General features: G+C 43.3%; 1 protein-coding gene across 1 annotated transcript; it reads left to right on the top strand.

Annotated features, from left to right (window-relative positions):
* The first annotated feature begins 347 nt into the window (after window positions 1-347).
* PI4K2A (phosphatidylinositol 4-kinase type 2 alpha) lies at window positions 348-27,895 on the top strand. Its single transcript, XM_059054730.2, has 9 exons — window positions 348-870; window positions 8,467-8,667; window positions 12,964-13,095; window positions 13,463-13,616; window positions 18,170-18,231; window positions 20,125-20,224; window positions 20,983-21,116; window positions 21,608-21,667; window positions 25,467-27,895. The coding sequence occupies exons 1-9, from the start codon at window positions 436-438 to the stop codon at window positions 25,626-25,628; spliced, it is 1,440 nt and encodes a 479-aa protein (XP_058910713.1). The 5' UTR covers window positions 348-435; the 3' UTR covers window positions 25,629-27,895.
* The last annotated feature ends 5 nt before the right edge of the window (window positions 27,896-27,900 follow it).

Below are 27,900 nucleotides of genomic sequence, written 5' to 3'. Positions count from 1 at the left end.
AGAGGGTGGGACGAACTGGGATATTAGGAATGACATATATACACCACTAGAATGTGTGACTGAGGAGCTTGGCTGCTTTATTGTAAACTTCTAAACAAGGGCCAGCAATCAGAATCTAAGGGCGGAGCTAGGCTGGTAAGAGCAGAAGGCGTGTTGACCAGGGGCTGGCGCCTGGAGCATGCGCAGTCTTCACAGAAAGTGACCGGAGAAAAGAGCGGAGGACGCGATAGCGTAGGCCTTGTTTCTGATTGGCTACCGTTCGCCCGCGAGGGTTAGTGTCTACTCGTCGCCAAGTAAACAGGGAAGGTAGGGGCGGGGCCAAAGAGGCGTCGGGACCTGGTTGGCCCGGGGAGGGTTGGGGGTTTCGCGGATTGGTCCCAGCTGGAATCGCAGCTGTGTGAAGCGCACGGGGTCCTGGAGCCCGCGGCCTGAGGGATGGACGAGACTAGCCCACTCGTGTCCCCTGAGCGGGCCCAACCTCCGGACTACACCTTTCCGTCCGCCTCGGCCGCTCACTTTCCGCAGGTGCCGGGGGGTGCGATCCGCGTGGCGGCGGTGGTCGGCCCGGCCCCTTCTCCGCAGGGCTCGCCAGGCCACGACCGGGAGCGGCAGCCACTGCTGGATCGGGCCCGGGGCGCGGCGGCCCAGTGTCAAACCCAAACCGTGGCGGCGCAGGCCCAAGCCCTGGCCGCCCAGGCCGCGGCGGCGGCACACGCCGCGCAGGCCCACCGCGAGCGGAACGAGTTCCCGGAGGACCCCGAGTTCGAGGCGGTGGTGCGGCAGGCCGAGGTGGCCATCGAGCGTTGCATCTTCCCTGAGCGCATCTACCAGGGCTCCAGCGGAAGCTACTTCGTCAAGGACCCTCAGGGGGTGAGAGCGGGCTGGGGACCGCGGCCACCGGCATCGGGGAGGGTGGGCCTGTCCGGGGAAGTTTGAGGGTTCGCACAGTCAGAGGGAGAACGGGGGTTTGAAAAGCTGAGAAAGGGAAAAACTTCACAGTGCAGAGCCCCTTGGCAGGATTTTGGAATTCCACTGAGGACTGGAGACGGAGAAGCTGTCCGGAATGAAGAAATAAATCAGAACTTATTTGGTAGGGGAGGATTGAGCGGAGAATGAAAAAAGGAAATTGACCAGATACAGGCGAGGGGCCCAGTGGTGTGATGGGGTAATCGGCCCATGGACAGAGACGCGCGGGGAGATGCTGCTTTCTAGTAGGTTCCTTGTTCGGCCACTGACGTACTGATTTGAGCTTTGAGCCCGTCCTCTCTTTTTGGACTGAACCAGTGTTGTCGCTGTTCATTGAGGAGGACTGGTGACACATCAGGGGCTCTGAGCGTTCATTCCCAGCCTTCTCTGTTTTGGGGACGTCTCCTGCCACCGACCCAGGCCCCTTATTGGCAGACGTTTGTTGTAAGAGTGGGTGGACTCATCAGTTTCATTTGTCCTGCTTATTGCTCACTTATGGGAAATTGTTCAAATCCTTCTTGTGGCTCCTCAGTTTCGAATGTGAAGTTTGAGAAACATGGGACCATCAGAGCTACCTTTTACTTTCATTTCTCACCCAGGACTGTCAGCAGTTTGCTTTTTTAACAAAGGCGGAGTGTTTGTTTGACCTTTATTTTGTCCCTTGTATGTGTTTAAAGGGAGATGGGATGGGGCATGGAGTGACCAGGGCGGCTGAAAAGTGACCTTTATTTTTTTGATAACCATAGGAGAATTTAAGGCATTTAGATCAAACTAGAGGTGTCTTTGGAATATCAATGAGTCAAAAAAAATAATCAAATCTTCCCTGTTAAAGTTCTCAGATGGACCAGAATGGTTTATTGGGAAAATGTATTATAGTTATGCTTATTAAAATGATGGGTATCAGAGCTCCCTCACATTTTCTCTGCATCTCTCTTGTGTGAACTCTTGAGATGGGTGGTGTGTTCTTTTGGTAGGAGTGCTGAGTGGCCAGGATGGACTGTGACTTGTAGCTCTTGGTTAGGTTCATTGAAGGATTCAGTTAATTCTCCCAGATGTTGTTGTCCCTGAATTATCACCAAGAACCAGAGAGCAATTCTGCCATCAAATCAGTTAACATAAACTAAGACGGGGGAAAGCTTTCAGAGTAGTAAGTCTTTCAAATAAGGGAGCAGTGAGTTACACTGAAAGCTCAAACAGGAACCATCACTTATAGAAGAAAAGAAAGGTGGGTATCCTGAGGTTTAAACGTTAGCAAGATGTTTTCATCTTTTTTATTTAGGAACCAGAGTGAGATCTAAGATATGAATGGATTTTATTTTATTTTGTAGTTGTTTGCTTGTTGGCTGATGTAAGAAGGGGCTAAGATTATCTTTGTTAGGTACAGAAGCAGGAGGAAGGTTTTTGTTTTTCTTTCATGACACTGTTACAGCTCCACTGTAACACTGGAAGTGTGTCAGGTCAGCAGAGAAGTGTTCTGGTGCTCTGACAGGTGGGAGTAATATGATCTTTCAGTTCTACCTGGAAGGTAAAGTACTACCACCTCAGTACATAGGCCACAGAGAATGAAAGACTATGGGTATGCTTCTTGGTGATTTGCAGGATCTTAGTCTCTCAAATTTCCTGGCCACTGTCCTTTCTTAGAGGGGAAGTCAAGACACATATGACTGGATAAAACTTATTAGTGTAACCATCCTGTTCACACTGAGGAAAATGTGGTTCAGAGCAGAGGTTCACTTCCTAACTGCTATGGTGGGTTATACTGGACCACAGACTCACTGTAGTTAGTTTTGTCACCTTTGGCCCTGCTGCAAGTGTGTTTAACTATTTTATTTAAAAATACATAGATAGAATTTACTGTATGCCAGGTACTATTTAAAATGCTTTACAAATAATAATTCACTTAATACTCATAATGCCTTCAGAGGTAGGTACTATTATTGCCCCCACAGATGATGACACTGAGGCACACAGTACACCTAATTTGCCCAGGGTCTCACAGCTATTAAGTAGGAGTCAGGATTCAGACCCAGGCAGACTGGCTCCAGAGTTCATGCTGCTAACTACTATGTCCTGCTGCCTCAGAGTTAGTCATCTGAATCTCTGGTTTCTCTTTTCAGCTACCATATTGTTTAAGACTAAATTTGGCTGTGTGTGACAGAAAATTTAAAATAATAATAACTTGAATAAAAGTACATTTGACTCTCATAAAAGAAGTCTACAGACTGCTCAGAGCTGGGATGGCATTTTCCTTTATCATGGATGCAGTAGGGACAATATGCATCCGACCGTCCGGCTGATCAGCCATCCCTAGCATGTGGCTTCCACTTCGTGATCCAAGATGGCTGCTCAAACTGCAGACATCTTGCCTGCTTTTCAGCCAGTTGGAAGAAGGAAAGGAAGAGGGAGAGGATGCCCTTTCCCTGTAGGACGGTTCCTAGAAGTTGCACCAGACTCTTCTCCTTACATCCCATCGTCCAGAACTTAGCTGCAGTAGTGGCTGGGAACTGTAGTCTTGATTTTGCCCAGCTAAAAGTCAGGGACCTGTGTCCAAGGAAGAAGAGGGAACAGAGATTGGGGGAACCAGCAGGTTCTGCCACAGGTACTTTTTTTTTTAAACATCTTTATTGGATTATAATTGCTTTACAATGGTGTGTTAGTTTCTGCATTATAACAAAGTGAATCAGTTATACAAATACATATGTTCCCATATGTCTTCCCTCTTGTGTCTCCCTCCCACTGTCCCTATCCTAACCCTCTAGGTGGTCACAAACCACATAGCTGATCTCCCTATGCTATGCGGCCGCTTCCCACTAGCTATCCACCCTATGTTTGGTAGTGTATATATGTCCATGCCACTCTCTCACTTCGTCACAGCTTACCCTTCCCCATCCCCATATCCTCAAGTCCATGGTCTAGTAGGTGTGCGTCTTTATTCCCGTTTTGCCCCTAGGTTCTTCATGACCAATTTTTTTTCTTAGTTCCATATATATGTGTTAACACGCGGTATTTGTTTTTCTCCTTCTCACTTACTTCACTCTGTATGACAGACTCCAGGTCCATCCACCTCACTACAAATAACTCAGTTACGTTTCATTTTATGGCTGAGTAATATTCCACTGTATATATGTGCCACATCTTCTTTATCCATTCATCTGTTGATGGACACTTAGGTTGTTTCCATGTCCTGGCTATCGTAAATAGAGCTGCAGTGAACATTTTGGTACATGACTCTCTTTGAATTATAGTTTTCTCAGGGTATATGCCCAGTAGTGGGATTGCTGGGTCGTTTGGTAGTTCTGTTTGTAGTTTTTTAAGGAACCTCCATCCTGCCACAGGTACTTTGGAGCTGGACAGTCTGAAAGGTTTCTGATTCTGTTTCCCATTTTAGGGTGGTTTCTTCCTAGGGATCAGCAAGTAGGGACCTGGAACAGTAAGATGGAAAATGCTAGATCAGGAGGCATGGTAGAGTGCTCATATTACCCTCCTCACCTACATACCTACTTGTGCTTCAGGTCTCATGCTCAATCATCTACGAAAGTATCTTTTGAGCATTTTCTGTTTTGAGAGGCTAGTAATTCTAGGTGTTCATGTTGCCAAAACATAGAACAGGATGTGATTGACTAGTTTATTGGGAGGAGTAAATGAGATACCACACATGAAAGCCCCTGGCCTAATTCCTGGTGCTTAGCAGGAGTTCAGAGTGTTTTGTTTCGTTTTTAAGTTACACGTCCACTGACCTCTGGATTAGGCTTTCTTGGATACGTGGCACTGAATAAAGCAAAAGTAGTATAATTCTGAGATGATCCTTTCATATTGAGAATAGTAATTTATTAGATAATGCTCATTGGTGTTTGCGACACAATTCTACAGATACTGCTCACATGTTCTAGGAGCTTGGCCTTGTATCAGTAATGTTCAACCTTTTAAAAATACTTTATTCACCAAGAGTTTGTCATGAAAACAGTACAGTATTATTTTCCATTTTTCAAATATAAAATTGTGTTGTAATATTGAATGTGTTTCTTCTAACCACCTGTGCCCTCCAGGAAATTTTGATGTCCTAACATTTGGTTGAGAATGACACTAATAGCCAAATAAAGAATAAAGATCTCAAACAGAGTAACTTTTTTATTACTAAAATGTTAAGACACAGTCATGTTTGTATACCATATATAGGTGTAATTCTGGAGATTTTTAAGCATCATCTACCATCTGTTATAGGGAGCTGTCCCAGGCCACAAGTTGTAATGGATGAGGCAGGTTGGGTTGATGGCAGTTGATAGGAAAATAAATACAGGCTGAATCTCTTTTATTACATTCTACTTAGATCCCATCTTCTTTCAGGGTCTCATATATTTGGAGTAGTCCATCCCTCTCTTTTGTAAAAGTTAACATGTAAATAAGGCTTCTCTACCTAAATAGCTAAGTCAAAGAATGCTCTTTCCATCCAACCTCTACAGAATACAGACTTGCCTTTTTCACTCTCATTTCCTTATGAGTGTACAGCAGAGATTTCCAGAGGTTGCACGATGTATGATATTGAAACAGATTGAGTTTTAAAGAAGATGTGAGAATACAGTTGTCTTTTATTGAGCCAAACATTAGAGATTTGCAAAATGTAAAACAATGCCAGCCTTCTCACTAAATGTTTTTTAAAATATAGTTATTTTTCATAAAAACATGTCACTTATGTTAACATGTAATAGGCTTATTTTTATGATTAGGTGAATTAATAAATAGTTTTAACATTTTAGTTTTAATTTCTAGTACAGCAAATATAGATTTTACCCATGTATATAAAAGCTTTTGGGGTCTTTAATAGTTTTTAAGAGTTTAAAGGGACCTTGAAACTGAAAAGTTTGAGAACCGTCCACTTTGTGTTTACCAAACTTAAAAAAACCCCTGTTTATTATGCATTACTTTTGCATATTTCACTGCATAGTATGAGTGATGTGCTTGAACTGTGTTAGATTTTAGCACAGCATAGTACCCTCCTCCGTGGGGCTGCTGCATAGATATAGGAAACCCTTTGGGTTCCAGGTTTCAGTAACTGGTTGTGGGTCTGGCACTAGCCAGTGAGTGGCCCCTTGCTTCCTTGTGCAGTGCTGTTTTTATCCCCAAGTTCATGGATTGCTGCTACTTGAGCTACCTGCACCTTAACCCCTTTATTAAAAGGGGTTTTAGTAAGTGTGTGTTAAGGGAGGGTGTTTTTAAAATATTGACATCAAACTGAAGCTTTCTCCTAAATGTAATAAAGGAATTGAAAGTATATTAAAGAAGAGAAAGGTTGGTGAAACAAATTAGGCAGTAGTTATTTTCTTTCTCAACCAAATATTGGTGGGTGGCTTTAGAGTTTGTTTTCTATGAATTAGGAGAATATTCTTGAGTATTCTGTAACACAGTTGATTATGTGACGTTAACATTAGCTTTGGAAATTAGGCCAGAGGCCTAATTATGTGTCTATCTAGGAAACCCACAGAGTGCTGATGCACTGTCTTATAAGAACTAGGTACTGAGCAAATGTTGGCAGAATTGAATTGAACTGAGGCAACACTTAGTCCTGAAAGGCACTTGTCTCCCCTTCTGTCTGAATGTCCTGTTCCTCCATCCTTCCCACCCTACCATTCCCCTATGTGTCCATTCCAGGCATTATTATTTAATGACACCCTTGTAATACTGAGAGAACCACAATTACTAATGCTTTCAGAGTCAACAAAATGCTTTCTGATTCTCCTTATGGTGGAAGGAAATTAAGAAGTTTGAGAGGTCAGTCTATAAAAGATGCTTGGCTGCAATGTTGGCCTTCAAGTTCTGCTTTCTTTTCTTTTCTTTCTTTCTTTTTTCTTTTTCCGGCTGCACCGTGTGGCTTTCGGGATCTTAGTTCCCCAACCAGGGATCAGACCTGTGCCCCCTGCAGTGGAAGTGCAGAGTCCTAACCACTGGATTGCCAGGGATTTCCCATGTCCCAAGTTCTGCTTTCTTTAAGTGGAAGTATTTAAGACTCAGCCCTGTTATTTTTCAGCCTCACTAATAGTAGGAATGTCTTGGTTTCCCTTTCATTGGGGACCAGCTTGCAGAACTCCACATTGTGCCTCAGTTGAACTGACTGGTGGGTTCTGGGGTGGGCCTCAAGTTGTACTGTGGTTTCACTGCCCAGGTTCCAGAGAGTTACAGTGGAGTCATCAGTCATTCTCTGTATGGTAAGCCACTTACTACTGCTGCTGTGTGATTCAGAGCCCAGGGTTCCAGGGGTACAGAGACAGAGAGGAAGATTGCTAAAATAGGCCTCTTCCTAGCCACTTTAGATAAGAATGTAATTCTGAAGACTTATAATATGAATATATGCATTTGACTTTTTCTGGTGAATAAGTAAGTTTGTTTATCGTTAAGAATAAATTGATTCTTTTGGAGGAGGAAAGTTCTGTATTTCTCTTGCCCTCTCAAATCCTTCCAAGGCTTCTTGAAGGGACTGTCCTCAAGATTGACCAGTTATTGTTTTAGACATGTGCCTAGCCAGTTCTTAGTATGAGTACTTAATGCAGGCAGGTGGATTTGTGTTTTTTGCTGCCACCAGCCATTCAGGAAATGACACCCACAGGAAAATGTCTTATGACCTAGACTAGCTTGAGTTGGCTGTGGGGTGAGGGGAGAGGGAGAGTCATATGATATAAACATGAATCACTTGAAGAGCATATTTACTTTACTTTTCTTCCTTTGAAAGTACCAGCTTGGGGACTGGAAGGAATGACATAAATATAAAACAACCTCAGAGGGCTGACTGGCTTGGGGAAGAAACCTTCAGGAGGGAAGGCCTTAGTTTCTAGATTGCAGCAGCATCCCATATGTCCAAGGATCTTTGAGGATTAAGTTACTGTCTGCTAGAGAAGATGGATCTTAATCTTTGTGGCCTCTCATGTCCTGATCTCTTGCCTATCAGAATTACTTAAAAGAACCACATTCTAACCAGATAGCAGATCCTTTTTCCTGCTGTGATTTTTCTCTTCCATTGCTTTCTTAGTTTGTCATTCCTAAACCTCTTTAAGGTTTGTTAACACGCAGAGGGGGTGGGTGTGGAATAGTAAGGCCGATAGAGGAAACTAGCATTGATGAAAGAACTTTCTTAACCTCATTCTATAAGACCTTACTAATTTCCTTTCAGTTGATACTTTTTTGAGTCTTTCCATAATTGATGCAGAGCAACAAACAGCATGTATGAGTGTACCTTAGAAGTTGGGGTTTGATGGTGTTAAAATCTGTTGTACCTTATGTACCAGACTTGGCACCTTCTCTGGCCACAGCCCTTTCTGGCAGGGGGTCTCTCAGCTGCTCATGTGAGCTGGTGTCTTCCCCTTACAAGCTGGGGAAGAAGCCAGTGTCTAACTGTACGTAGGGATTGTCTGCCTATCCCCTCTCATTTCTTTCTGGTTTCCTGCTGACCTGGTCTGTGAGCTACTTTAATCAACTTGCCTTTAACATCCTCTTTTTTTTTTGTCTCTGTAGAGAGTCATTGCTGTTTTCAAACCCAAGAACGAAGAGCCATATGGGCATCTTAATCCTAAGTGGACCAAGTGGCTACAAAAGCTGTGCTGTCCCTGCTGCTTTGGCCGTGACTGCCTTGTCCTCAACCAGGGCTATCTCTCAGAGGCAGGGGCCAGCCTGGTGGACCAAAAACTGGAACTCAACATTGTACCCCGTACAAAGGTTAGTCTCCAGGAAGCCTTACTGCCTGGCCAGAGTTTTCCTGGACCTAAGCCCTGCTACGTGTTAGTGGGACTGCTAGATCCAGTGAGGGCTACTTGTGCCCTGAGTCTAGGGTTCTCAGCCCTTTTTTTTGGTAGGGGTGGTAGGTTTAAGCTCATGGTTTGATCATGTGATGAAAGCTATCCTCAGAAGGATACACATAAATTTTCTGCACACAGTTTCAGGAAGTTCACTGACCTGATGCACATGTATGGGCTCCCTGGGTCTTTGGATCCCAGGTAACCCCAAGCTGGTTAGAAACCTAGCTACTTTTGTAGCTTACTCTGTTAGATTTCTGAGCTATTCCAGGATTTAGAAGCAGTCTAGAATGGACTAGCTAATGTCAGCTAAGCACTAATGCAAGGTCTGCCAAGGAGGACTCTAGGATTGGCTGAGGGTTAGAGTAAAGGTCTGGCCTGAACACCTACAGGGAACTGACATGGAATTCTCCTCACCCATCTTTATGCTATGGAATTTTGGTACTTGTCTGAACATAACAAAATCGGGTTCCCACATCAAGGCAATTCCACACTTAGAATGGATTTGTACATACCTTGTATGTGTTATAGATTTAGCTGAGGTTCTATTGAAGGGTCTGGACCATATCCGCCCCCCGCCCCCTTGCCCCCTTGCCCCTTGCAAAAACATGCTTTAATATAGAATTTATTGCATACAATTTCAGGAAGTTTACTGACACTAGGTTTAGAACCCCTGTACTACAGGGTGTCTCATGAAACCTTCCAAGGGTTCTGAGGGGAAGAAATCTGCTGGTCAGCATATGAACATCTAAGGATACGTCGTCACTCATTTAGTATGTGGCTCCCTGAGATTTAGTAACAATTTAAGGTGGAACTCTGATCTGATGCTTTAAGGCTGCAGGGGCATCTTTGTATCTCTGGTCTTAATCCTCTTTGAAAATCTCATAAAAGCTATAAATCTTGTTCCCACAAAAAATACATATATTTTCAATTATTGCATATAATTTCAGGAGGACAGCTCATAGACAAGTTGAAGTCCACCCTTTGACCCATAGGATCTAGATTAAAAACACCTGCTTGAGGTTTTCTTTGCCGGTTTAGATAGCAGGCTGTGGGCAAAGAGCCTGATCAGCAGACAGGAGCTTCCCTTCAAATCTGTTTTTTCTGTTTTCCCAGGGTATGTTAGAAGAAAATGTGATTGTTGTGGATGTTTAACTGTGTCTGCTTCTTTGCCACCAAACTTCAAATAAGCCAACTAATTTGTTAAGGTTGTAGAAGTCAGGGACCACTTCTTGAAATTTCCTTCTCTCATTCTCAGCACGTAGCAAAGTACTATACTTACAGTAAGCATTCCTTAAGTACCAGCGGAATCAGTGGATAGATACCAAACCATGAAAAAAGAGCAACAGAGATCCCCCAACCTCAGGCCAATGGAGAGAATGTTTGATTGTAGTTCCGGGCTTGTAGCTCCCATCTGACACCTAAGTTGTAGCTCATTCCTTCCCTTTATACTTAGTTCTCTCTGTGTGCGTATAGTTAAACGGCACATTGCACATCTTGTATGATAATTAAAGCTCCTGAGATCTCCTGCCTAACCTGAAATCCTCCTACTAGGCCCCTCCTAGACTCTAGAAATGCTTCTAAGTACTCCTTGCTCATCACTGTAATTTTCTTTCTTTGCTAGGTAAATAGCAGACCACCCATGCCCTGTGCCTGTCTGCTTTGCCTGTGCTTCTCGAGTGCAGTGCCTAAGAATCAGAGGGCTTGAGTCCAAATTCTGGTGCTGCAGCTCTTTACTGGGTGACCCTTGGGCAAGTCACCCCCACATCCCCTGCCCATTCAGTCTCCTCACTATAAAAATAGGGACATAAAGAGGTCCTACTTTAGAGAGTGGCTATGAAGATTGCACAAGTTAATCCATGTTGAACATGTAGCCCAGCAGCTGGCACAGTGTAAACATTCCATACATCTTCGCCTGTGGTATTTTTATGACTATTCTAATCATTAATGTCACACAATCCCTTTCTTCCCTATCTCTGGGCTTCTTCCTCTTTCCCTGTTAGAGAACCTTAATGAGGCCTGAGGATCTTTTACATCAAAAAACCAACAACAAAAACACTTGTCTTCCATGAGACTGAGATGAGACAGAACTTTGAAAGCTTAACATACATTTGTGGGACTTACCTGGTGGCGCAGTGTTTAAGAATCTGCCTGCCGATGCAGGGGACACAGGTTCGAGCCCTGGTCCGGGAAGATCCCACATGCCGCGGAGCAGCTAAGCCTGTGCGCCACAACTACTGAGCCTGAGCACCACGACTGCTGAAGCCTGCACTCCTAGAGCCCATGCTCCACAGCAAGAGAAGCCACGGCACTGAGAAGCCCATGCACCACATGAAGAGTAGCCCCCGTTCACCGCAACTAGAGAAAGTCCATGCACAGCAACAAGACTGAAGGCAGCCAAAAATAAATAAATAAATAGATAGATAGATAGATAGATAGATAAGTAAATAATGCTAAAACAAAACAAACAAGCGAAAAATCCCACATATATTTGCAAGCTTTACATTACAGCTGTTGGACAATAGTAAGAGGAAATCTCTCCCCTCACTCCCTCCCCACCCTTGTGACAGGATTCTATCCAGTTGATCAGAGCATCTGTCACTGTGGAAACAGAGCTCACGTTGAGATGGAGCTTCAAACAGTAAGGCTGTAATTCTCACTCGGTTGCTATCTCTGCTCTCTGTTCCTGCAAGGTTTCAGGTTGTGATAGTTTCATTAGTCATAGGGAAAGAGTGGTTTGTTACAAAAATTGATCGAAAATAAATCTGATGGGGGGAAAAGGTGGTTTATGGCTTGAGAGCCAGTGTTTTCACCATGGAAACTGGCAAGGTAGTCTTAGGAAAGCCTTTTTTCCCCTTTATTCCTGTGCCTGTGTTTCTAGATTTGTAAGGCAGAGAGTGCTAACCTACAGTACTTTGCACATCTGTTTTAGGTACTCTGTTAAAACTGGATGGATGGATGGGTGGTTGGGAGGAAGGGAATTATTTTATGCTGTCTCTGAGATTTCGGGGGCAAAATAATTAGTTATTTGTAATGAATTTTGCAAGGCTTAGGAAGAGAAAGAATTTTCTTATAAATTTGATTTTAGGTATTTATATGGTAAAACTCACTTATAGCTATCTCTGAAAGAAGCTCGTAACTCATTCATTCATTCACTTAATAAATGAGCATGTGCCAGGCACTGTGTTAGGTACTAGGGATGCTAATGTAAATAAGGTGTTCTCATCCACCCCACATTTCTTTAGTCTTAAGAAGCAAGTTAGATATACAAATGGATAATTATGAGACAATGTGATAAGTGTGATAATGGACACACATATGGATTATGGATTACAGTGATATCACTGCAGTTTGACAATCAAGTGTAATATTGGTGGCCTATTAAAAATTTTTTTTGAATAGGTAATGCATGCATCTAGTGCAAAAATTAGAAGGCACAGTAGAGTAAACAAAGAAGAGTAGTTCAGCCTCTTTCCCACCCCTGTCTTCCAGCCACTTGGTCTCCTTCCTCAGAGGCAGCTGTTATTACTAGTTTCTTGTGTAATATTCTAGATACAGTCTATGTAAATATATAGCAACTCACTAAAAATTAAAACCAATTTTAATATTTGTTTAATTTTTGAATGTAATTAATTGTACATCGTACAGAATTCAACAGGAAATAAAAGGGTATAGAGTAAATTGCAATTTGTTTTTATTTGGAGAGAAAATAGGCACTGGGCCATCTCCTAACCCAGGAGGTAGCTGTAGTGGTCAGGGTAATTCATGCTAGCTGCTGTAACAACCCCTGAATTGCAGTGGTTTAACACAGTAGGAGTTTATTTCTTGCTCACATCAAGACCCATGCCAGTTAGGCAGCTCTCCCTAGATCCCACGTCACTCCAGGTAGCGGCAAGAGATCTAGGATCCTTCCATGATGTGGTTTTGCCATCTCAGAGCCCTTCATTTCCAGCTGCACAGATTGGGGAACGTGAGCTAAAGATCATGGGAGATTTTAGGGGCCAGGCCTGGAAGTAATGGGCATACATCACTTTGTCAGCATTCTGTTGGCCTGAACTAGTCGTATACTCTATCCTGGCAGCTAGAAAGGCTGAGAAATGCATTCCTTCAATGTGCGGAAGAGGAACAGTATTGGTGAGCATCTAGCTGTTCTCTGCCATGGTGGTGTAGTTCCTTAAATTTGACTCTAACGTAGGTGTCTCTTCTATTTCCACTGTAGGTAGTATACCTGGCCAGTGAGACGTTCAACTATAGTGCCATTGACCGAGTGAAGTCCAGGGGCAAGCGGCTTGCGCTGGAAAAAGTGCCAAAAGTTGGGCAGCGGTTTAACCGCATCGGGCTACCGCCAAAGGTATAGACTGCGCCTAGGTGGCTTGCCAAAGGTGATGATTTATAGTGGCATAATCATCCAAGTGATGAAGCAAGGTATCTGCAGACTTACCTATGGACACTGGAATAGCCTGCCTGGAGGCTTCTGTCTTGCTCATTTCTGTTAAGGGCCTAAGGTTTGAGGAATAATTCTCCAAAGAGACCCTAACTTTCTCACTTTACTCCTCTGGACCATTTAGCTGGGCTTCTTGAATTTGGATGAGCAATTACTGTCACAACCCTTTCCTGATATAAACTCCACAGGGCCTTAGTGGGTACCTGGCCTACTCCTGGGATCTTTGCACTTGGGCTGTAGGGAAATAACCTTTATTCTTCCTTTTTGGTTGCAGGTTGGTTCATTCCAACTCTTTGTTGAAGGGTACAAAGATGCAGACTACTGGCTACGTCGTTTTGAAGCAGAACCTCTCCCTGAGAACACTAACCGGCAACTACTGCTGCAGTTTGAGCGGTTGGTGGTGCTGGATTACATCATCCGCAACACTGGTGAGCAGCTGTGGGTGGTCCTGTGCCCTGTGCCAGACTGTGATGAGGCACGGGGGAGACCTGGAGGCTTGCAGAGCTTAGTATCAGAGTACCCTATCAGGATGAGTTTAGTCTAAGACATAAGGGTTATGCACATTTGGAGAGGGTCTTGAAAATACTTTTCTTAGACAAGCCTTGTTCAGGCACATCATGTGTAGTTATCAGAAGTGGTGAGTATTTACGTTTTATCTTTGCCCTTTTACTGGTCCCAGACAGAAGACACTTTGGCTCTTCCAAAGCAATGCGAAGAGTCCTCTTATCCTTGATCTCTAGTCATTCATGGTAGCCTGGCCTATCACAGGACAGTTTTGTCTTTAAATACCTCATCTAATTGGACTTATACAGCATTTTCATTCTCTGACTGGCTTATTCACTTAGCATAATGTCCTCAAAGTTCATTCATGGTGTAGGCTGTGTCAGAATTTCTTTCCTTTTTAAGACTGAATAGTAGTCCATTGTGTGTATATACCACATTTCACTCATCCATTAATCTGTCTACAGAAACTTGCTTTGTGGTTGCTTCCACGTTTTAGCTATTGTGAATAATTCTGCTATGAACGTGGGTGTACAAATACCTTTGAAACCCTGCTTTCTGTTCTTTTGAGTGTATACCCAGAAGTGGAATTGCTGTATCATATGGTAATTCTATGTTGAGAATTTTTTTAGGAACTGCCGTACTGTTTTCCATAGCAGGTGCACCATTTTACATTCCCATCAGCAGTGCACAAGAGTTCCAATTTGTCCACATCTTCACCATCACTTGTTATTTTCTGGTTTTTTGATAGTAGCCATCCTAATAGGTATGAGGTGGTATCTCATTGTAGTTTTGATTTGCATTTCCCTAATGATTAGTGATCTTGAACATCTTTTCATGTGCTTTTTGGCCATTTGCATTTCTTCTTTGGAGAAATGTCTGTTCAAGTCCTTTGCCTATCTTTGAATCGGGTTGTTTTATTTTTGTTGAGTTGTAAGAGTTCTTTATATATTCTGGATATGAATCCCTTATCAGATACATGACTTGCAACTATTTCCTCCCATTCTGTGGGTTGCCTTTTTATTCTGTTGATAGTGTCTTTTGATGCAATTAATTTAAGATTTTTCATGAAGTATTTTTCTTCCTTTTTTTAATCTGTGCCTTTCGTGTCATATCTAAGAAATCATTGCCAAATCCAATGTCATGAAGCTTTGCCCTATGTTTTCTTCTATGAATTTTATAGTTTTAGATCTTAGATTTAGGTCATGGATCCATTTTGAGTTAATTTTTGTAGATGGTGTTAGATAAGGATCCAACTTCATTCTTGTGTATGTAGATATCCAGTTTTCCCAGCACCATTTGTTGAAAACACGGTCTTTTCCCTATTGAATGGACTTCCTATCCTTGTCAAAAATTGTTTGATCATAAATGCAAAGGTTTGTTTCTAGAGTCTCTATTCTAGTCCATTGGTCTGTCTTTATGCCAGTACCACACTGTTTTTTGTTTGTTTGTTTGTTTTTTTGTGGTACGAGGGCCTCTCACTGTTGTGGCCTCTCCTGTTGCGGAGCACAGGCTCCGGACGCGCAGGCCCAGCGGCCACGGCCCATGGGCCCAGCCACTCCGCAGCATGTGGGATCTTCTCGGACCGGGGCACGAACCCGTGTCCCCTGCATCGGCAGGTGGACTCTCAACCACTGCGCCACCAGGGAAGCCCGACCACACTGTTTTGATTACTATAGCTTCATAATAAGTTTTGTAGTAAGTTTGAAAGTTTTGGAGGAAATGTGAGTCCTCCAACTTTGTTCCTTTTCTGGATTGTTTGGCTATTTGAGGTCCCTTGAGATTCAATATGAATTTTAGGGTGAGTTTTTCTATTTCTGCAAAAAAGATCATTGGGATTTTTATAGAATTGCATTAAGTTTCTAGGTTGCTTCACTTCAAGTAGTATTGATATCTTAACAATATTAAGTCTTCCATTCTATGAACCTGGGGTGTCTTTCCATTTATTTATGTCTTCTTTAATTTCTTTCAGCAATGTTTTGTAGTGTTCATTATACAAGTCTTTCACCTCCTTGGTAAACTAATTTCTAAGTATTTTATTCTTTTTGATACTATTGTAAATGGATTTCTTTCTTTCTTTTTTAAAATAATTATTTATTTATTTGGCTGCGCTGGATCTTAGTTGTGGCACGTGGGATCTTTATTGTGGCATGCGGGATCTTTTAGTTGCAGCGTGCGGGATCTAGTTCCCTGACCAGAGATCGAACCTTGGGCCCCCTGCATTGGGAGCACAGAGTCTTTTTTTGTTTTTGGCTGCATTGGGTCTTCATTGCTGCACACAGGCTTTCTCTAGTTGTGGCGAGTGGGGGCTATTCTTCATTGCAGTATGCGGCCTTTTCATTGCAGCAGCTCCTCTTGTTGCGGAGCACAGGCTCTAGGCATGCAGGCTTCAGTAGTTGTGGTGCATGGGCTTGGTAGTTGTGGCTCGTGGGCTCTAGAGCGTAGGCTCAGTAGTTGTGGCACACAGGCTTAGTTGCTCTGCGGCATGTGGGATCTTCCCGGGCCAGGGCTTGAACCTGTGTCCCCTGCATTGGCAGGCGGATTCTTAACCACTGCGCTACCAGGGAAGTCCCTGGATTTGTTTCTTAATTTCCTTTTTTGGATTGTTCATTGTTATTGAATAGAAATGCAACTGATTTTTGTGGTCGACTTGGTATCCTGATACTTTTGTTGAGTTTATTTATTGGTTCTAACAGTTTTTTTATGGAATCTTTAGGGTTTTCTACATATAAGATCATATCATCTACAAACAGAGATAATTTTACCTTTTTATTTCCAGTTTGGATGCTGTTTCTTTCTTTTTCTTGCATAATGCTCTGGTCTTTCAGTACTATGTTGAATAGAAATGGTAAAAGTGGGCATTTTTGCTTTGTTCAGGATCTTAGAAGAAGAGCTTTTGGTCTTTTCTCCACTGAGTATGATGTTTGCTGTGGGTTTTTCATGTATGACTTTTATTATTTTGAGGTACTAGTCTGCTGGTGATTAATTTCCGATTTTTGTTTGTCGGAAAATATATTTCAGCTTCATTTTTGAGGAATATTTTTGCTGGGTATAGAATTTGGGATTGGCAATTATTTTCTTTTAGCAGTATTTAAAAAACATTCCATTATCTTCTTGCTCCCATGGTTTCTGTGGAGAAGTAAGTTGTCCATATTACTGTTGCTTTTTCGAATGTAATCTGTCTTTTTCTCTAGATTTTTTTGAGATTTACTCTCAACATTTTTACTGTGATATACCTAGGTATCTTTTCCTTTGTATATACAGGCTTCCTTGAATCTGTAGTTTGATATGTTTTGTCACTTTTGGAAAATTCTCAGCTATTGTCTCTTTAAATATTACTTCTGCCCATTTTTCTCACTGTTCCTTCTGGGACTCCAAATTATATGTTGTTAGATATACATTCATGTATATATCTTTTTATCCTGGGTGCTTTATTCTGCTTTATTTCTTGTGGTCTGTCTTTAAAATCACTACTTTCTTTAGCACAATCTGCTATTAAACTTATCTGTTGAGTTCTTAATTTTGTTAACTGTATTTTTCATTTTTTGAATTTTTTACTTGATTCTTTTTATAGATTCCTATTTTCTGCTGATGTTATTAATCTTGCCTTTTATCTTTTTAAACATATTAAAGATTTTACCTTGAACATTTCAGAGTCTATATGTTCATTATTTGGGGCCCCTGTAGATTTGGTTTTAATTTTCTTTTGTTTTTCTTGTTTTTATGTGTGTCATGTTGTCTCTTTGTATACCTCGTTATTTTTAATTGTCAGATATAGTATATCAGAAATTATAGAAACATTTGGAGGCCTAGGATGTTGGTATAAATCGTGTCTGGAAGGAGATATTTGCTTTTGGCAAGCAGCTAGGGTCGTCAGCAACCCAGGATCACTTTAACTTCAGGTATTGCGGGAAAATTCTGCTTACTTCCAGGGTTGTAGCATTTCAGGTTTCAACCAAAAGCATGGATGATTTACCAGGGTTCCCCCACCTTATCCGTCACCAGGCTACAACTTTGTCTCCCTACGTCCCCAGCGCTATTAGAACACTGTTCTACCTCGCAGCCATCTCTTCCCAAATCAGCAGGTGCTGTAAGAGAAAAGAAGTCACGAATGCTGGACCCCCCTCTCTGGATTACCTTTTTCTCCCAGATCATGACACTTTAACTCTTAAGGGTCTTATAAAATCTCCAGTGCCTTCAAGAAATTTAAAAATATTTTATCCAGGGACTTCCCTGGCAGTCCAGTGGCTAAGACTCCACGCTTCCACTGCAGGGAGAGTGGGTTCAATCCCTGGTCAGGGAACTAAGATCCCGTGCGGCATGGCCAATAAATAAATAAGAATAAAAATATTTTATCTGTTTTTTGTAGTTGTTCTTAGTAGGATGATTGGTCCCCAAGTGTCCAGAATATCTAGTTCATCATTGCTGAAAGTGAAAATCACCCCAGTTTTTTCTACTAACTTTATATTTCTGTTCACAGATCGAGGCAATGACAACTGGCTGATTAAATATGACTGTCCAATGGATAGTGCTAGCTCTCGGGTAAGTGGTTGATCTATATCTTGAAGGAGAGGAGGAGGTGTAGTATATGCATAATATGAAAGCATGTAGTGGGGTGATATTTAGGTCACATAAGTTCAGAGGAATCAGGATAGCACGTCTTTAAAATTGATAGGTTAATATTTGGAAGAGCTTTCTCGATTTGTTTTTTAAGGAATATCCTGCTAATGATAGGGATAGAATGAAGAAAAGTACAAATAAGTTTGGAACATATTACCTACTTTGTGCCTTTTTTGGAGATTCACATTGCATAGTAGCACAGTAAAGGTCTGAGAAATAGTGCATTAGTGCACCTGTGTAATTTTGTTTGGCTCAGTGATTTCTAAACCTTTTGACCATGGAATACTTTTCTCACAAGAATACAATTCCACAGAACATCAGTTTAGAAAAAGCTGCTTCCTGCAACTTTCTTTACCCTCTTGTTGCTTTTATACTCTACCACACTTCCCCATCCCTGTTCAATCTGCACATTTAAAAAAATTAGCAGGAAGGCTACCTGGAGAAGGAGAGTGAGGTTGGCTTTTATTTTATTTTATTTTATTTTTTGCGGTACGCGGGCCTCTCATTGCTGTGGCCTCTCCTGTTGCGGAGCACAGGCTCAGCGGCCATGGCTCACGGGCCCAGCCGCTCCGTGGCATGTGGGATCTTCCCGGACCGGGGCACAAACCCATGTCCCCTACATCGGCAGGCGGATTCTCAACCACTGCGCCACCAGGGAAGCCCAGCTTTTATTCTTTATAGTGTTTTTTTTTCCTTCCAGCTTTATTGAGATATGATTGACATAATATTGTGCAAGTTTAAGATGTACAATGTGATGATTTGATGTATATTTTGCAAAATGTTTACCACAATAAGGTTAGTTAACACATCCTCGTAGTGTTTTTACTTCCTTTTGTAATAGTGGTTCTCAAATTTTGTACATCAGAATCACCTGAAGAGCTTACTAAAAATAGTACAGATCGGAGGACTTCCCTGACGGTCCAGTGGTTAGGACTCTGTGCTTCCAGTGCAGGGGGTGCGGGTTCACTCCCTGGTTGGGAAACTAAGATACTACATATTGTGCAGAGTGGCCAAAAAAAAAAGTACAGATTTTATTGGATTGGCCAAAAAGTTCACTCGGGTTTTTCCGTAAGATGAGTACAAGCCTTTCCTCCATTAGGTCTGGGGTAAAACTGAGGATTTCACACCTTAAATAAGGTATCCCAGAGGATTCTGATGCAGGTATCCTGGACCCACATGCCCTGTTCTTGTGGTGGCACTAGTTAACCTGAACATGGAGCCAAGTAGACAGTCATAGGAATGTCTGACATGGGCTGCTGTCACAGGCAGTCTGCTCCACTCTCTCTGCATTCAGCTCTCGTCCTTCTCCTTTTAATGTATCACTGAAGCAGGCGAATAGACTCCCTTATGCAAGAGCAGCCAGCTGTTATCTTCCATGGTTCCGTTATCTCACTGGAAAATGTGGTCACCACCACTGAAGTGGCATCTGAGTCAAGGTCCACATGAAAGGACCTTGGCTGACTGATAATTGACTTTTCTTTCTTTTTTTAATACTCGCAGGATTCTCACTGCCTTTCCCTAGGAGGAATGGCTTATAGTTATCTTTTGTTATTGTCATTTCCCATGTTACCAAGGACTGTGGCAACTCTTGGGGAAGGGCACCTTTTCTAAGATAAGAAGGGGACTCTGAGAACCCTGAATTAGCCAAATCAAAGTGCCATGAATGTATTAAGTCAGGTAACAATATGGAAACCAGTTCAGAGGTTGAGTAAGGACTGATGCCTGCGGTCGTTGAGATGGGATGCTTTGCTACTACTTTAAAGGGCCTGGGGCAGATGGGACTCTATAAATATTTAGTCTTCCCTTTCTCTTCAGGATACAGACTGGGTGGTGGTGAAGGAGCCTGTTATCAAGGTGGCTGCCATAGACAATGGGCTGGCTTTCCCCCTGAAACATCCTGACTCCTGGAGGGCGTGTAAGTCTCAAGACCGACCGCTATGGTCTGGCTCTTTTCTTGCACAGTCTCAGTTTTCTTATGTGTGCAGTGAAGATAATAATTCCTCTATCACAGGATTGTTCTAAGAATTAATGAAATAATGCAGCTCATGCACTTGAGCACAATGGCTGGCACATGGCAACTACTCCATAATGTAAGCTATTATTATAATTTTTACCCTACATTATTCCCATTTGAAGCACAGAGTTGAGTTTTCGTATCTCTGCTTTGCATTTTTCATATTCTTTCTGAGGACTGTCTTATCATAATTTATTTTATTTGTGTTTCTAAATACAAGCTGTTGTCAGTGTTCTGTCTTCCATGTTGACATTCTAGAAGCCAGCCCTTGCCCCATTATAACTGAGAAACCTTTAGAAAGGGAAAGATACAAGTAGAGGGTCACTAGTCCCTTTGCAGTACTTGTCTGTCTTTTCAGAAGGAGCATCTGAATGTTTCGGTGGCAAGTAATTGCTTCTAGATAGGCTTACATCTTGGAAAGTCATATAATGTCTGGGAAAGAGCACAGCCTCAGGGATTAGGCAGACCTGGGTTTGAAGCCCAGTTTCTCCACTTACTGTGTAACCTTTAGGGTTAACAGCCCCTATCACTTTTATTTTCTGTTGTGTTTCAAATAAGAGCGGTATCCCACCTTTGCCCATGCTCTGATAGGTGGAGGACATAGATGGGCAGGGATTTTTTTCAACACCAGCTTTGATTTTGACTTTTCCTCTTTTCAGATCCTTTTTACTGGGCCTGGTTGCCCCAGGCAAAAGTCCCATTCTCTCAGGAGATCAAAGATCTGATTCTTCCAAAGATATCAGACCCTAACTTCGTCAAGGACTTGGAGGAGGACCTATATGAACTCTTCAAGGTTAGCCCTGGGAACCTCAGCCTTATAACCATATAGAAGAAAGAATTCCAGTGGTTTTTCTAATTGGTCCTGATACAAGCCAAAAGAGAATGGAAACACCCTTCTGGCTTGTGTTAGCCAGTGAAGAGCAAGATTCCCCGCTGTGGACAGCAAGACCTGGTTTGAGTTGGTTTGAAAAAAATTGGCAGCTGTGATGAATCACACTGGTTTGTGTCATGTGGCTGCAGTGTATCTGCAGAGCTCATTTTCAAATGGAGTGCTAGCGCCTGGAGTTCTTTGGAGTTAATAATGAGACTGAGGACAAAATAGCTACTTGTTCTCTATTTCCCCATATATGAAACAGGGAGTTCTTGGGGGTGGTGGTTAATTTCACTAAGTCTCTGAAGCTTCATGTAGGTTCTCTTTACTAGAAAGTTTCTAATTGGGAGAGGAAAACGGGTTCTTCTGAGGGATTCATGCAGGTTCCATCTCCTTCTCCCCTTCTTTTGCAGAAAGATCCAGGTTTCGATAGGGGCCAGTTCCATAAGCAGATTGCTGTCATGCGGGGACAGGTAAGCCTGGGACATCCTCCTGGTGTCATCCCTGGGATCTCTCTCAGAGGGTTTTATGCTCATGTTGAGTAAATGTGTAAAGCTTGTATTTTAAACCCATTTTAGTCTATGCCATACATATTTGTAACTCTCCATTAACACCTGAGAGGAAAGGTAGCCATCCCAAATCTCCCACCTCTTCCATGGTATCTGGTGCTTGGTGAAGCACTTACTATGTGCTTAGCTCTGTGCCACTTGCTGGATAGTTCATTGGTAAATTTACCTGGTGGTCTGTGTCCTCAAGTTGCGCAAGGCAGCCACATGCCTTGGTGGTTAAGAGCTAGGCTCCGGCGTCAGACTGCTGCTTCACCATTCCCAGCACTATGGCCTTGGGCAGGAGTCTCTGCTTCCTTGTTTATAAAATGGGACAGTAATCATACTTTGCATAGTTGGCCAGAGGATTACATAAGATAATGTGTATCAAGTGTTTAGTAAAAACAATGCCTGGCACATGGTAAGCACTCAGATGCTGGTCATGGTTATAATTTTTGTTGTTATAATTATAAGCCATAGTATTTCTTTTTTCTCCACCTTCAAAGAGAACCAAGGGAACCCCCAGGGTGTTGATGACCTTCCAAAGCATAGTAAAGAATAGCTTGAGAATTGTCTAAAAACTCTGTAGGACACTGACATTCTGCTTATCACTTTGAAGTCTTAAAGATAGCTGGGATGGCTTAGTGGTTAGGGCACAAACTGGTCAGAGTGCCTGGTTTGAATCCTGGCTCTGCCATTTACTAGCTGTGAGGTCTTGGTCGAGTTACTTAATCTCTCCTTCTTTTAGTTTCTCCATCTGTAACATGGGATTAATAACAGCATCTACCTCATTGGGTTATTATGAGATAAATCATTGAAAACAGTTGGAGTAGTGCTGGTGTACGGAAGTACTCAATATGGGTTAGCTATTTTGATTATGATTTTGTATACAGCTTCTCACATCTTTGAAGGACAAGAGGGTTTTCTCGGTCATAATTATACATTTACCTCTTTCTTGCATTTAGCAAAAGCCTTCTGGTGAGAGCAACTCTTGAGCTTACCGAGCCCATCTTCTCTAGAAATGGGACAGACAGGTTTTAAGAGCTGCAGTTATTATAGCTGCCTGAATACCATAACATGGTCTTCCTACATTTCCCAAATAATGTAAGGGCCCAGTTAGGCTGGCAGAATTTTTAGAAACCTTAAAAGCCACGTGATGTAGCCTGGTATTATGGAACTTGGTATAGAGGAACAAACTTCTCAAGTTTATTGAGAAGTCCCTATTAGTCCCTAATAGTACCTCTGTCCCTATTGTAGTTTCTTCTCTAATCTCTTCCCAACTCCAGTCTCTTGCCAACATCACAGCAATCTTCCTCTCATGATATTTAGTTAGGACCATTATCTAGAGTAGCAAAAGGCAGGGTGGGGGGTGGATTGAGAGAGTGCAATCTTAGCTTTCTTTCCAACTTGTGCTCTTAATGTCCTTTGAGGGCCTGTGGCATCTTACAACCTAGAGTGCCTCCCTCTGAAGCCATAAGGTGCCATGAGTGTCCAGCTCCTCCTCCTAGCATGCAGGTGAAAGGAAGGCACCACCTTCTACCTACCTGAGTTGTAATCACAGAGTGGGCTGTACAATGGCCCAGAGTCAAAGGTGAAGAATGAGGAACCCCTAGAGAGATGGAGTTGGGTGATAGAAGTTGTTCCTCACCATAAAGGCTTCTAACTAGGAGTTAAATAAAGAATGCAGGGTCTGAGGGAAAGCTTCTTTAGATAACATTTTCAAAGACAGTATTTCTTTTTTGGCATTATGTGCCTGCTATAAATTTTTCTTCAACTTTTTAATTTGAAACATTTCAAACCTCAGTAAAATTGAAAGAGTGAGTGGGGTCTTCTAGACTCACCAATTGTTACATTTAGTCAGCCACGTTTGCTTTATCTTATTTCTCTAAATATGATCTATCTGAATAGTATCTATCTCTATATATCTATATAATTTCTCTCTTTTAATATATCTATATAATTTGTCTCTCTCCCTAGATAGATAGATTTTGTTTGTTTGTTTTTGGCCAAATCTTTTGAAAGTAAGTTGTAGACAGTTTGATATTTTACCCCAAAGACTTAAACGTGCTGGAAAGGTGGCTTCTAACCCGAAGAACCAAAGAAAGCACAGGAAGACCCAGCCAGGGCAGGTGTAAACTCCTGTCTCTTAAGTTGGGTGGTCTCCTGCACAATTCACTCTAATTCCATTTGAACCTCCTTTTAGTTCTCTGGCCTGATCTTGTACTCAAGCCTCTTCGAAGCAGCGTAGGGTGCTGGCAATACCAAAACAGTGAAGTAAAAAAGAAATTAATTACTGGTAGGATCGACTTCTCACTTCTGACCTCTGTTCCAGGTGAATCTCTGCCTCTTTGGGGGCAGCACTTGTAGGCCATGGATATTTATGGCTTGAGGCCTGTGTGATTTGGGGGTGCCACCTAGCTTCCCCTCCCATGTGTCTGGCTGGCTGTGAAAATCTTCAACATCCAGTGGTTTAAAGAAGGCTGTCATAGGACAACTTCAGCTTTTGTAGTGTCCTACCAGAGAAGATAAACGGTGGTGACTATGATTTTGACAAGGGGAAGAAAATGTGTTCCTTTGGACACATATCTGAAATATATGTAAAATACAGACAAAAACTGGAAAGGAGCTGAATGTACTGTGGCATCTTGGAACAGGAAAAGCACAGTACTGGAAAAGCTAATGAAATCCGAATTAAGCCTGGAGTATGGTTAATACTAATGTTCCAGTGTTCATTTCCTAGTTTTGGTAAATGTACCACGGTTATATAAGATGATAAAATTAGGAGAAATTGGGTAAATGGTACATAGATACTGTCTGTACTATCTTTGTAACTTTTCTGTAAGTATAAAATTATTCCAAAGTAAAAATCTTATTTTAAAAAAAGATGATGAAAAGACAGCATGAGAGGGACAATTCAACTGAAATGGCTTTTTTTTTGTTTAATACATGGTCTTTGTAGGAAAATTAGAAAATAGGGATAAACAAAAATCACCCTATCTCTAGGTCACCTGCCTTGACCCAGAGATAATCACTGCCAACTTCCAGACTTTTTTTTCTCTGTAGATAAGTAGATAAGAAAATAAAGGTGGGGTCACACTATAATACTGGTTCCTTATCTCCTTTCTTTTCCATCTAAGACATTGTGATCAGTTTTCCATGCCAAGAGAATATATTTTTTAACTGCTTGTTTCTGATCCCTTAAGTTATTAGCTGATCCCATACTCTCAGGTATTTATATCATTTTCACTGTTACAAACAACACTGCACTGTATTGATTGAAACTAAGTGTTTTGTGCATGTCAGTGATTGTTCCCTTAGTCCTTAAAAATGGAGTTGTTGAGTCAGAGGGCCTGTTCACTTTTAAGCCTTTATGTTCCACTTGCCTTTCTGAAAAACCGTCCCACGATCCAGTCCCGCAGCCACGTCTCTGAACTCTCCCCAGCTGAGTCATCATCGTTGTCTTCTGTATCTTTACTAACTAGAAGGGCAAAAAAATAGGAGGTATTTGTTTTCATTTGTATTTTTTCAACGAGTAGAGAGGTTTCCATTTTCTGTATATTGCCCACTTATATTCTTACTTTAGTAAATAGCCTGTTGGTACAATTTTCCATTAGTGGATTGTTTATTTTTGTTTTGGTTTATCGGAGCACTATCTGCAGGTCTCCCTTCAGAGGCAGACCAGAATGCCTACGTCTTGCCCTCACTGATCTCATTTTTCCCACTGCAGATCCTAAATCTGACCCAGGCCCTGAAAGACAACAAGAGTCCCCTGCACCTCGTCCAGATGCCACCCGTGATTGTCGAGACAGCCCGTTCCCACCAGCGATCTGCTAGCGAGTCCTACACACAGAGCTTTCAGAGTCGGAAGCCCTTCTTTTCATGGTGGTAGCCCTAGAGGCAGACAAAGGCACATTGTCTGAGACTTGGCCTGGGAGAAAGCCTGGGGAGCAGGTTGCAGGAAGAGCCAGAGAAGCCGGCGGAGATCAGTGCCCTTAAGAGCCCTCCCTCTCTGCTCACCACCCCCTCAGAGCTTTCCCAAGCACAGGGAGAAGCACAATCCGAAGGACAGTGTGTGCTGTTGGGGCCTTCTGAGAGCTGGCGTGGGGGGGTTGCTGGCGCTCCGTGCAAGTAGTCCAGATGCCCGGGAGGGAGCATTTCCCGGGGGAAGGCTGGGAAACTCCCTTCCCTTCCTGACACCCTGCTCTGTAGCTATTCCTCATTATATTCTGCATCAGAAAAAAACAAATACAAATTTAAATATAAAACCCAGGCAGAATCCCAGAACCTCTTATAGCAGACCTCCGATCCAGACCTAAATTTGCATGGGCCCAGACATCCAGGTGCCTCACAGTTCCTTACCCCACGGACCAAGGCAGCGAGGTGACTCGCAGTGCTGGGGCAGACAGAAGCCACACTTCCTTTTGGTTTTCTGCCAAGTCTTCTTCCCCTTCTCCTCCCACCGGTGCAATAGGCTGACTCCAGACACGATTCTCACAGTGGGGAGACTTTTGCTGTACAACTCCCAGCAGTTTTACAGTGATGGTATAGGTCACCTCTGCTCCCTTCCCTGCTGGGACCCAACCCCTGTAGTCCAGGCCTGTAGGTTGCTTGTCGCTCAGGCAAAGGCAGGAGGGAGGAAGTTGACTCCCCAGCATGCAAATGTGATCCATACTACCTAGGTATATGCTGGGAACTGTAATGGTCTATGGGTGAACTTATCTGAGCCTTGCTTCCTTAGTCCTTGGCCGTAGCCAAAGGTAACAAACTCTCCCAGTCTGCTAATTTGTTCCTGTTGTCTTAGATGTTTTGTTCTCAACTCTTGAGTTAGTGCTTCAGTTCTGGGTTCTGGAGTGGCTCTCGGTGAGGGTTCTGGGGTGGGTCTCAGCACATAAGAGGACAGGATATTAGGTCCTTGGACTTCTTTTTCCGCTACCACTGCTGCTTGCTGGAGGTAACAGGACTTGTGTTCTGCCTCCTGGTTGGCAGCTTCCCTTTGCTCCCCAACTTCTTGTTCCAGGCCAGTTTTTCCACGGCTTCTTGAGAAAGGCAGGGCCCTGAGGAGAGAGGCCTTCACACTGCCCCCCGGTGGCTGCCCAGCCCAGTGTGCATCTTCTTGCTTCCATGTCTCTCTTCCCTCAGCTGTCCCCCTTACCAGCTGTCCGAGCCCTTTCTACACCAAAGCAAAGAATGGCCTCAGGGGGGAGTAAAGAGGGTGCCACCCGTGGCTATGGGGCAGCCCTGTGCTACTGGATGTTTCAAGTTTCCAGCGTCCTGCGATTGGTCAATCAGCCTTGGAAAGAAACTATCTCGAAGGTTTGAAGAACAACCAAAGAAAGGGAGTGAGGACTATGGCTGTGTTCCCTCTGCTTGCCTCGCTCCCGCCATGCAGGAGGTGTGCAGCTCTCTCATCAGCTGTGCCAGGCTGGGCCCCTTCCAGTCCAGCCCCCAGGAGCCAGCTTATCCTGGGCTTCCACCCCGCTGACAGGAAGAGTCTCTGGAGCTGGGTACGCATGCCCTGTGGACAAGGCACAGCTCCCCCCCGCCGGCCCCAGCCCTGACAATCCCATTGAGCCGACCCCCCGACTCTGGCCTTGGGGACTATTTTTGCGAGACCATGGGAGCAGCAGGGCTCCCAGAGGCCGGAGGCGACCCAGGTGTGTTTAACTCTCCAGACATCTGTGTACAGACATGTTGGTGAAGCCCCCACCTGGGTGTTGAGAGAGCCTGAGCAGTCTGAAGAGCCCGGTTGCTCCCCTCGCTGAGCAGGTCTGCACATTGTCCTCAGGCAGACCAGCTCTGGGATGAGAAGGAAATTGGGTCCAACGTAAGAGGGAGCTGGTCCCAGTCCTGGCAGGCCAAAGAGTATGGGGCATCCTTTCCTGGCCCACATCCGTTCTCCTTGAAGCCTGTACTCAGGTTGCCTTGAATGTGGACTTTGGGAGAGCTAGGGCCCAGAGTGCCGGGGCAGGCTTCTGGGCGGCACTCGTGGAACCACCCGGCCCTCTGCCAGCCACAGGCCCTGTCTCCCAGTGTCAGGGAGTAGAGGCTGGGCTGTAGAGTGCTGCTGCCTCTGTATTGTTCTTCTAATGCACTGTAGAAATTGTATGTAATGTATTTAAATCAATGCAGATGTATGAATAACAAGTCCAATTCTGACCTTT

The sequence above is a fragment of the Kogia breviceps genome, chromosome 2, assembly GCF_026419965.1.
Source record: "Kogia breviceps isolate mKogBre1 chromosome 2, mKogBre1 haplotype 1, whole genome shotgun sequence".
NCBI lineage: Eukaryota > Metazoa > Chordata > Mammalia > Artiodactyla > Physeteridae > Kogia > Kogia breviceps.
Note: the sequence above shows the minus strand (reverse complement) of the source record. Positions and strands in the feature narration are given on the sequence as shown.